General features: G+C 40.5%; 1 protein-coding gene across 1 annotated transcript in view; it reads right to left on the reverse strand.

Moving 5' to 3' along the window:
- The window catches only part of PLA2G4E (phospholipase A2 group IVE), a 25,768-nt gene continuing 14,281 nt past the window's right edge, over nucleotides 1-11,487 (reverse strand). Inside the window, exons 8-20 of the mRNA XM_009277558.1 lie at nucleotides 10,853-11,013; nucleotides 10,555-10,647; nucleotides 9,860-9,897; nucleotides 9,020-9,176; nucleotides 8,403-8,539; nucleotides 7,673-7,895; nucleotides 6,353-6,467; nucleotides 5,575-5,712; nucleotides 4,783-4,890; nucleotides 3,413-3,604; nucleotides 2,777-2,943; nucleotides 1,117-1,300; nucleotides 1-239 (exon numbers count right to left, since the gene is read on the reverse strand). Of these exons, the coding sequence (XP_009275833.1) occupies nucleotides 1-239; nucleotides 1,117-1,300; nucleotides 2,777-2,943; nucleotides 3,413-3,604; nucleotides 4,783-4,890; nucleotides 5,575-5,712; nucleotides 6,353-6,467; nucleotides 7,673-7,895; nucleotides 8,403-8,539; nucleotides 9,020-9,176; nucleotides 9,860-9,897; nucleotides 10,555-10,647; nucleotides 10,853-11,013 (1,952 nt within the window). The remainder of the gene's footprint in view (nucleotides 240-1,116; nucleotides 1,301-2,776; nucleotides 2,944-3,412; nucleotides 3,605-4,782; nucleotides 4,891-5,574; nucleotides 5,713-6,352; nucleotides 6,468-7,672; nucleotides 7,896-8,402; nucleotides 8,540-9,019; nucleotides 9,177-9,859; nucleotides 9,898-10,554; nucleotides 10,648-10,852; nucleotides 11,014-11,487) is intronic.

Genomic DNA, 11,487 nt, shown 5'->3' on the forward strand with positions numbered 1-11,487 from the left:
TCAAGCAGAGGACTGTGCTTGTGATACTGGCTGGCTTGGGGCTTGTTTCTTCCGTGCCACAGTCATGCGCAAGGCCTGAAGAATCATGTTCTCGTTGTTCATTATGTTGTAATTAGTCAGCTTCAGGAGCTTGTTGAAATCTTCTGCTTTCAGCGAGACCTCCCTCGTTGAGTATGGAGAGCAGAAACTGGAGATATCAACCTTGCCCTGTTCCATTTCGGCAGCACTACGTGACATGCCTGTCAAGGGAAAAAAGGAAGATGTTTGTATAGTCTCAGGGAATTACAGTACTCTGACAGACTATGTCAAGAATAATTTAGAGAGATCACAGACGCATTTGCTATGAAGACAAGTGCAGTGCTATGAGCTCTGAAAAATCTACTTCTGAACAAAACCTATTGGAATTAAAAAAAATAAATAGTGTCACTAAACATCATTCCATTGCAACCAGCACCTTCTACTGGCCAGCTCATTGCACATCATTTTATGTGGTCACAGGTGCTCAAGTCTTACCCTGCAGGTTCTTGAGTAGAATACATACTAAAGGTAAAAGGAATCAAGAGATATATAGGACAGGAGGAAGCAGAATATTAGTAGCCTTGGAAATCATCATAAAAACAAAGACTGCATCTCAAACACTAGCCCAAAAGGACACTGTATTAGTTTATGTACTATTGCTTTGATTTTCCAGCATATACAACCAACACATTAAACAGCCCAAACAGAAAGCACAGTGGCCCTCCATAGAACCATTCTATACCGTACAGGTAATTCTCCCCTAGATCTGACTGTCATAAAAATACATAATCTGAAAAATACACTTTGTTCTACATGCTAAAGTAAACTTTTGGAGATCACAAGAAGAAATTAGTTCCCATTTCTCTACTTAAGGAACACGTTTCTTCTTTCACTGAATTGCACCAAGACTCAAACTAAAATTATGCACAAGATTTCACCTGATTTTGCAAACAGCTTGTGTCATCCCATTTTGCAATGTATTTGCTAGTAGGAACAAGCAAACAAACAAAGGATTTTTGTATTGGGATGGGGAAAAAACACGCAGGGAGTGAGAAAGTTCATTGGGTCAATAAAATTAGCTGGGTACTGTTAACTTACCAGGTGCTACATATCTTTGGAAGGTGTCATTCACTAATGGAAAATAAAGCAGCAGCGGAGCTCCTGGGGTGTCTGCACCGTCGAACATGTAGCACTCTTTCAGGTTCTTCTCATCATCCTCCAGCCCAATGCTGGGAAACGGAATGCCTTGCTCCGAGAAATATCTGCAAGCCTGCTCCAGGGGCTGGTCATGGCCCAACAGCAGCGGCATAAGGAATGAAAAAGATACCCAAGATCAGGCTGCTGCTGAAGCCCTGTAATTCATGCCAAGTTGCACAAAATAGACTGATAGTGCTGGACAGCCGGCAATAATGCGAGCACCTGGAGCCCCAGGGACTGTTTTTCTCTTGCCTGAGGAGCTATTTGTAAATAGTCTTACAGGAAAACACCTAATATCAAGATGGTAAAGAGGGTTTAAATATGTACCAAGGCACGTCTCTAAAATGGGAATATGATTTAGGAACAGAACAGATTAATGCAAAGCATGTTATAGAGCATCATTAATTAAAGGAGAACTAAGTCAGAAAAATGTAGATCTAAACAAAACTAAATTTGCGGTCCAAGACAGTAAGATACACAGTTACTTTTTCTGTTTATATAGCAGTATAACTTGTGAGTTGACCTCAATAGACTTTAGCAGGGTTTTGAGACCAACTTACCCATTTCTATAACTTTGAATTTTAGAAATAGTATGAGATTGCAAGCTAACATATTTTAGACCTCAAAATATAGCACTAAAAGCATTCATCAGAAAGCTCATTTGTGATGACCGACTTTGTTAAATTATCTAACAAAACACTGAAGTACCACCTCAGTTGGTTTGAATTAAATATTTCCAAAAGACTTCAGAGTACAAGAAAGAAATGTAGTGCAAGTTATTACATATGCTTCTTTTCAGCTGCAGTACAAATATTTTTCATGTGGCATCACAGTGTAAGAGCAGCATTAAAGTATCATCCACTTGAAAAAATGACAGAACCTTGACCAGTGAACTTTGTGTTTTCTATGGTGCCCTTCCGAGAGAGGTTTACAATTACAAGTCTATATTTGAAAGTCTAAATCTGTCTTTTTAGGCGGTGAATACCACATTCAAAATCTATATAACCATTTTAACCAAATCAGATTTCTGCAAACACAGTAAATGTGTTTAATATCTTGCTTCAAGCCCACTGTTTAAGGAGAAAAATTGTATTTATTAAAAGAGATAAAAATAAAGATGAAGAAATTCTTCACTCGCTAGGTTATTCTCAGACAGCTAGAAAATCACATATTAAAATAAAAAGACAAATAAAGTCTTATATGTTTGAGGAAAATGCAGATTAAATTCAGCACCTGAATCACAGACAAAGTTTTCCCAGCTATATTTGTGCTATTAAATCTTACATATAATTGTAATAGAAGTTGCAGCTCAACCATCATAACTTCACTGTGCCACTCTGTATTTCATTGGTGAAGCACTTAGGGGTATTTCAAAAGTAGTTTGAGGAAAATAGATATATTTTCCCTTCCGAGAATTTCCATTCTTCTGCAAAGATTTGGAAATTTAGTAACCGTGTTAATAAATTCCACTAAGTTCCACGTTTTACAGACATCTGCCTGAAAGTTGTGGAAAGCAAAAGAAAAGCCGTTACTAAACAAAGACAGTTTTGAGACTTCTCACCAAGGTCTGTGATCCACCAGTGTAATTTAAGTGTATGATGATGTCCACTTTCCGCTCTGGTCTCATAAGGGGTGGGCAGCTGGTTTCAAAGAAGAAAGCTGCATCCACCAACTCCAGGTGCTCTGATTTGCCTCTGAGGTCATTAGGAGAGGTGTCTAGCAAAGTGTCTAAAAAGTAAAATATTCAGAGCTATTAGCAAACTGCAGAAAGACATCTGTCAAGTTAGAAAGCAAAAGGAAGGTGAGCTTCCCTCCCATCCAGGATTTTCCCTTTGCTTTAGGGTAGCTTGCAGCAATCCTAAAGCTCCCTTCAACCTCTCCGTTCATGTTTTTTTGGTGTTTCCAAACCCATGAACTGCACCAAAACCTAGGCAGGTGTTCCATACGTGCACAGCCCCACCCCTGCAATTTTCATCCCAGCGAGGACTTTCAGTACTGAACGACCCAAAAACTGTGTTACTGGAAGTGAAAGATGTGAGGAGTTACTTTGTTCTCCCTCCTCTCAAGCAAGCACTAACAACTAACCACAAAACCCACTCAGTTCTCTTCAGGACGTACAAACGCCCCTCGCTAAATCCCAGCCCCTGTGCCTGCCCCGCTGACCCCTGAGGCATGTGGGCAGTAGTGCTGTCCACACCTTTCCATTTTGTGAAATGCTCCTGCTGGATGTACTCGTTGTGCATCTGGAAGCCCCTCAGGAAGTTGTGGTACTTGGAGACAGCAGGGCGGTCCGTCAGGATATCCCGGAGAGCCGTGGAGAGGCCGCTCGTAGGAGTGAACATGCATGTAGCCATCTCGTATGGCTTCTCGGGCAAGTCTGGTTGTTCCTCTAGAGATACATGGCATAAATGGCATGCAATTGAATTATAACCACAATTAAGAGGAGGCTAGGTGCAAAGAGGAGAAAGGGTCAGTAACTCTTCTGTACCAATAGTAATCATGTGTTCACAGCTCTCAGCATTGCGTTATTTTTCCCTATGGTCTGCTGTGACTTCTGCTTAATTTCTTGACAAAAATATAAACTTATGTTTGTTTTCTAAACTCCAATTGGCTATGTCTGACTAAAGGAGCATTTTTCTCATAAAACAACATGGTTGCAGTACACATCAAAGTAATTCACTTTTCCAAGCAAACAAAAAAACAGGCAAAATAATTTTATTTATACATTTGAGGAGATACTGCTTTTATATTCCATGTTAATATGTTAAATATGTTAAATATGAAATTCAAAGCTCATTTTGGAAAGAATAGAAAAAAATGAACTTTTTTTTTTAAACTAAATATTTTTACTTTTAAAAAACCAGTTTGTTCAATTTGGTTCAGGTGTGGCCAGCTGAATTCAACACAAACTTGCAAATTATTTCTATAAATCCAAACATAAGAGTTTGGGTTTTTTTCCCCAAAAACATAGTCCACAGAAATGTGACCAAAGTCTGTTCACTATGAAATCACTGGCTTTGCTTGAATTTTAACATGAAGATGCTCATGAGTATTTTCAAGGAATGGTCTTTCAGTACGGAGCTGCCTCTCTCAGCTGGCGTAAAAGAGCTCCACTCCATTGACTTCCTTTGGCCTCTACTAAATCTTTCAGTTCAGTCAGATTTTGAGGGAGGAATGTGCTGTGCAGGGCGAATAGATATTGGAAAGGAAATAGTCAGGCTTCTCTCTGGCTAACAAATAGTTGACATGTGGCTTTGACAGAAGTTCTTCTTTCCAAGCCTTTTAAACACAACACTTTAGGGACCGCCTTATGTATCCATCCCTACCTCCTCTCCATCAAGGTCTGTCTGATGGTGCCTTTCCTTCTAATAACAATCTCACTATTTAAGCAAAGCACTGGCTATTCAGTAAAATCAAATAACTTGATTTTCCCGGTGCCTCCAATACCTGAGGCTGAGAGCACCTGGATGACAGAAAAACTCAAAAAATGAAAAATGTGAGCGCAGTTACCCTATCAGAGAGTCCTGGAGGAGGGAGGCCATAAGTCAAAAGGCACTTGAGATTTACCTATTTCAGCCACTTTGTCTTGGGTCCACCTGTGCCAGAAGTCCTCTGAATTGTCAGCTGCATGCCAAGCATCCAAGAGGTTTTTGGAGAAGATACTACTCCACATTCCTAGGAAGTGGGAGACGTATAATAAGCAGTGCTGAGGTAAACACAAGGAAGTTCTTTTAAAAACTGCCTTCTGCTCCTTCCACATCTCTTCTCCAACTGTTTCGTATTTCTATCCAATTTTTGCGTAAGTCCAGACATCTATTTCAGTGGTAAAGTTGACTCAGAAGGCAAACTTATTTCAGAAGAAATTTCAAAGTATTTTCCCTTCCGCCATGTTTTACCTGGAACATTTTTTTTTTTTTGCAAAATTTTACATTGTCATTTTCCTATTTTCATTTCCTTTTTCCTTTGATAAAGAAATATTTTCAGCCAGTTCCTTCCCTGATTCCCCTCTTTCTTGCCCTATTTATTTCTTCTCAACATGTCCTTCAGCTTCCACAAAGTCTCATAGATTTCCAACTTTCAAAATGTTTTGCAAGCTACGAGAAATGGTGATGCTTCAAAAGCACTCATGAAGGTACATAACAATTTATTTGTCATTTTAGTTTCATTTTATCTTAGTCCAAATGATAAAACCACCTTTGCTAGCAAGGGCAGTTGAGTGAGTCTCAGGAGACATGCTGAATTTCAGCTGACTGACTACCTCTGCTGCCACAGGCAGAACAGGAGGTTTCTGGGGACTAACTTCTAGAATCATTAGTGTTTGTATCAAAATCTTGTCACTTCTCCAGGCTGGCGAGTCACCTTGCATGAAGCAGATCCGGGACTCAGGGAGCTTCTTCATCAGGCGACCCATGAAGAACTCACTGCCAAAATCCTCTGCGCGAATGAAGGCGCCGTACTTCAGGAAGCCCACCTCGTACGGCGTGAACTCCACCCACTCTGCCAACACACGCACCAACAATGTTAGCTCTGCTACTAAAAACGGTCAAGTCACCAGACATGGAACAAACCTTTCAGGCGTCAGCCCTTGCAGGCAAGCTGGCTTAGCACGTGCCCTGAGCAAACCCTGCTGACAGCTGCCGCTGAACCAGCTATCACACTGTCTACAGGTTTGTGAAAGAACAATGTCAAGGCTAAGGGAAAATTTAAGGTCTTCTTTCTTTTTATCTAGGAAGCGGGAAGTTTTCTCATAGAAGGTGGACTAGAACACGGATTGACATCTGTTGCTTTTATTGCCTTTAGCCAACCATGAAAAATATACATTAAGTGAACTTAAAGCTCCTGTGAATTACTTCCTTTAAGAATTCATAGCGTTTCTGAGACATGGTCACAGATCTATGTTGTGTTATTAATCTGAAGTTAATGTCTGAATATGCACACTTACATGACAGGAGATCTTACAAAATACTAAACTATTGCTGTCTATCCTGCGGCTGCCCAGTTACTCTTTCTATCTCTGAACAGGACTTCTCCTGGCTTGGAGTGAGAATTTAAAACAATTCATCATTATTTACAGTATCCCCACAGTGTATCTCTCAAGATAAAAACATAGCTCTTTTTTCCAGGATTGAAACATTACCTCTAAAATCTTTGGTGGCAATTTTGTCCTTGACATTGAGGGCAAGGTAGATGGGCAGTGGGTTCTGACCCTGATTCACTGCCCGACGTTGATCAGAAAGTCTGTGGTGGCATTTCTGGATTTGGAAAAAAAAAATGGTTAGCTGATAATCAGTTCCTTAAAGACATCAGCTTATAAAGTCTGAATATGGGATACCATTTTCATTAATTTCCTCCTAAATTTACTTTTGTGTGCTTGAATAACAGAGGGCAAGAGAATCATGGGAACAGGAATAATTGTTGTTAAGATAACCAGCCATGTTCTACATTCAGTATACAACAACAGTAATGAGTTGCTTCACATGCTATTCTACCTTTGCATTGCTAAATGTAAGTGAAAAAATAGGGCAGATCTGGGTAATTCAACTGTTATCACATACTTCATCTGTTAAACTTGTAAGTTCTTCAAGGCAGCATGTTAATGACCCTTCTAGTCAAGATTTTATTTGAAAACCATATTAAAAGAACATCCACAGAGGAAAAATCCTTGAGCTGTCCAATACTAACAACTTACCTTACACATGAAATGGAGATTTTGAGTGTACTTCAGCCAAATTAAACGCTAGCAAATTTTGTTATGTAGCACTGAGGCCAGAAATACAATGTGAAATATGATAAGAAATGAAAGTATTTCATTTTATCTGTTTCACCTAGACAAAATATAAACCATGTTTACAGGATTTTAAAATAAAATAGCTTTTTCTCCAGCTATCATCAGTCTGCTAGTTTATATGGAAAGTTTTGCTTCTGTCATTACAACAAAATTAGGAACAGGAGGTCCTGAGAGATCAAATCCAAAGTAGCTGAAAGGCACCTGCAAAATCACAGTTTTTGTAGCTAAGATGTCTCAGGAGCTCTGGATCTATATACTTTCTCATCACTAAACCACAAAGTGCAGCAACTACATATGAGGTACATCTGCAGTACATTCAAGGTGTGACTGCAGCTTGTGTAAATATTGCAGCAGTGGAGACATAAAAGCATGGGGCCATAAAAAACACCCGAGATTCTCAAAAATTTTTTGGACAGCTACAATGTTAATTAGCTTGCTGGTTACTTTAGAGCTAGTCTGAGCATTTCTATGTTACATTCAATCACACTGTAGGCTCCAGTGTAGACATAAGCTATGTCTCCAAGATATTAATGTAAATAAGTGGTGTTCTACCTACATACCAAGTATATTGCTATTGGCCAGGTGTCTCTTCCTAGGGTTTTAATTTCTCATAATGGTCATAAAGATCAAGTCACCAACTTCATGAGAAGAAAGATGTATAGACATTACCCCATCATTTAGCATGGATTCAATCATGAGCCCCCACAGATCAATAAAAGATGTCTTATGTCCTGCTTGGGTCCTTTGGCTCAGCTCTCTGTAATAATTCCTCAGACTTCTCAAGCAGAAAGCCCCCATCTTGCACTTGGCTGCTTGCTTCCGAGCTTCGATAATTACTTCTCCAAGATCCTTACGTGACCAATCAGCATCTTCATACAGTTTTGTCATGGTCCTACAGGCAGGAAACATGATGGAAAGTGGAAAGAAATTACGAAGATGCTTTTGAAACTCAGAGGATATACTTTGCAGAGCTTTGGGCGCTTATTGTTTTATCTTTAGGTTACTCTCCTCTTTGAGCTTACTTTGAGCAGAAATGCAAGTCTAAAGGCAATCAGTCAAAAATCACTTGATCTGGGTCCAACACAAAGCAGCTACACCAGCTGTCTATGCTGTTTCTGTCCAACACTAAATAACCATAAAGGATCATTTTGCGTAGGATTAAGGATGTTTGCACTTCCAATAGTCTCCTCTTTTGGTTAGGGATAAGTTACTTCAGTGACACTTAACGTATGATGCACAACAGGCCTTTCATGGGTCACCCTGGCATTCATGGACCAAAGATGGAAGCAGTAACTCAATAGACCCTTTTTACCCTCGCCAAGATCTAAAAACCTAGACAAAGCATGGGTTTTGCTTGACACAACAAGATCCAAACAACAGTATCAAAATGACTCCTCACCACGTTGTGCCAGACGAGCCACTGATGTATGAAACGCAGTCCAGAACACGCAGCTTTTGAAGACCCAAAATGCTGCCATACATGGCAGTGAGTGCTCTTATCCCACATCCTGCTGTGGTCACAGCCACTATAGGCACCTGTTCAATGCAAAAAAGGGCAGAAAGCATAGGTGGAAAAGTGGCATCAAGGCACATCATGTCAAAAGAAGACAGACATGCAAAAGCAGCATCCAGACAATAGTAAAATAAACACATAGATTAGAGATAAAGCAACATTGGTCTATGAGTTATAAATAAAACAAGTTGCTGGCCACCCCTGTGGGGTATACTAAAAGATTTTGGCACTTCATTTTTAAGAAACACAGACCAAACTCCTTGGTTTGAAGCTCCTCCAAATGATTCACTTGAAAGCCAAGTGGAAATAGAGACTTTGCTCATCCAGACAGACTGTTGAGCTCTCCAGCTGAGATCACCCTGGCTGCAAACAGCACCCTGGAGGAGGACCTGCTGACAGAGACCCTTGCTCCTCATCCAGATGGAGGCAAGAAGTCACTCCTCGTATCCAGGCTTGAGGGAAAGGAGAGAGAAAAATCCCCCAGCAGTGCCTTTCCTGGTTACCTCATGCTCTTGCAGATCTTCCTCCAGATGAAGAACATCCTTCAGCGCAGCAGCAACCACCTTCCTCCGGTTTTGCAGGAAATACTGTTCGTCAGTGCACAGGTCAAACCCCAGGCGGGCGTCTAGGTTTCTTGGCCTGAAACACAGACCCTGAGTCCTGAGACCAGGGCACAAATATTATTATATTATCATTCGCCGTGGTCAACTCCAGCTATGCTTGTGTGTGTTTACAGACCAGTTTGTGGACAGTATAATGTAATAAATGAGAAAGAGCAACACCACAGACAGGCTTCTGCTAATTCCTGTAGCTGCTAACAAGAATGCAAATGGGAAGGCAGAGCAGAACATGACATACTGTCCTGGTATGGTAAAAAGGTTCGTACAACAAACTCCTGGTTTTATTTGCTCATATAATTCATTTTTCAAGTTTCAGTAGTGCCTGCCATATGTGCCTGTAACTAGATAACTGCTGTCAACAGGCACTGCAGTTGATTAGGGAAACAGCTACTATGCCTTGGTGTTATATTGTTTGTATAATACAGAAATATTTTTTCTTTGTGGAGCAGCTTTTCCATCTGTGGGCATAATAGTGCACAGAAATCGGGATCTACTTACTGAGCTGCACTAACAGCTTGAAAACTTAGAGGAAAGGGGACCCATGATTCAATTCTCCATCACTGAAAAAGGAGAACCTGACAAACAAAAGCCTGCAACCCAAAGATGAACACATCACTGCTTACAACTGAGCCTGCATGGACCCCTGCTGATTTCAAATGAGCTTTGCATAGGTGCAAGTGTCTCCCAGTTACAGGATCAGGTCTTGCTGAGAGACTCACTTACCATTCATTTGCCTTTGTGTACAAGTCAATTGTCCTGTCCTGAAAATTGCAATACAAACAGTGTAAGCATGCTCAGGTCATTAATCCTGCGCCTTCCTCCCCCACTCCATCTACGGGCTGAGTTTCACTATCTTTGCAGTCAGCAATGCAGCTGCAGAATCTGGCCAGCAATGGTCTGGGTTGTGAGAGATATAACGAGCTCCAGTACAGTCTGGGTTGAATAGAAGTGGGCCATTCACCCAAGCCAGGTGGGCTTAGGGCCCCTCTGCTTTTCATAGCTGAACACCTAGTTTAACCTTCATTTTCTGGGAAGGTCATTGAAAGCTGGGCATCTGAACCACAGGCATACAGATGTTCTCTGTTTTATCTTCTGCTTCAGGCTTTCCCTTTGCAAATACGTCTTAATTGTCATATCCATTACTGTTAGGTTGCCTACTATGGTGATGAACATATTAGATATGTCCTGAGGAAATTAGTTTAAACTCAGAACAGGGTTGAACGGCATGCCTGGAACCACATGCAGAACAAAAGAAAAAAAAATAAATATTGTATAGTTGCAGAGCGACTGTAATTCACACCTTACACTGTAGCACGCACCGTGTCTGACAGGAACTGAATCACTGAACTGTAAGACTCATCACCCACCAAACTGAATGTGTGTTGGGCTGTTTTTTATTAAGAAAGACTTGTTCTCACCTCTGCTATTGTTATTTTCTCTTGTATAGGAAGCGAGTTCAGAGCTAGAGTCACAGACTCGTTCATATCCCTTTCATTTTGACTTGATAGAGACTGGAAAAAAGAGTAAAAAAAATAATGATAGTTAACTATTATAAAAAAGGGGGGAAACGAGGTAAAAGCAGTTTCCCCGCCTCACTTACATACATGCACTTACCAATTCCCTGCATACACAGACCTGCACACACACTCAGGTATTAGAGGTCCTCAAAGAAATACACAGCAAAGAGCCAGCTATGCGTTAGTAGCAATCACGTACCCTGCTGAGCCGCCTCCGCCGCGGTAGAGCCACAGTGAGTGCCGACTGATTATACTTGATATAGTGGAACCTGGCCGGGGAGGTCGGGCAGAGGCAGGAGCTCAGCGTGTGGGTCTGGGTTCCTTCGTATGACCCGTCCACAGTTAATGCAAACTTCCTCTCTGAAGCAAAGACATTTCAAACTTAAGTTCTTAAAAAAATGTGGTTTGTTTCTTTGCACAGTAATGTAATATATGTTTTTCTTAAGTAATGTATTCATTTTTATACCCAAATTATAAGATAAATAAATAGACTCACTTATCTGAGCCTTTGGGTTTCGGATTTAGAGCTCGCGTCCAGAACATGCCATATAGTAACTGTTGCTATAGTACCACTGCACTTCCATATATACTGTTATTGCTGAGACTACCGCTCTATTCATTAGATAATGATTCACAGCTGATAAGAGTTTGGGGAAAAAAAGCACTCTCTCCTGAAAGTCTGAAATTTTCAAAATACCTCAGCAATAAGACAGTATGTGGCACTAAAATATTATTCTGGTATAATAATAAGGTATTTTGAAAATTTCAGACTTTTGGGAGAAAGACTTTTTTTTTTTTTTTTTTTTTTTTGCAGGACACCATTCTCTTTTGTAC

This window comes from Aptenodytes forsteri, unplaced genomic scaffold, assembly GCF_000699145.1.
Source record: "Aptenodytes forsteri isolate BGI_AS27 unplaced genomic scaffold, ASM69914v1 Scaffold146, whole genome shotgun sequence".
NCBI classification, from domain to species: Eukaryota; Metazoa; Chordata; class Aves; order Sphenisciformes; family Spheniscidae; genus Aptenodytes; species Aptenodytes forsteri.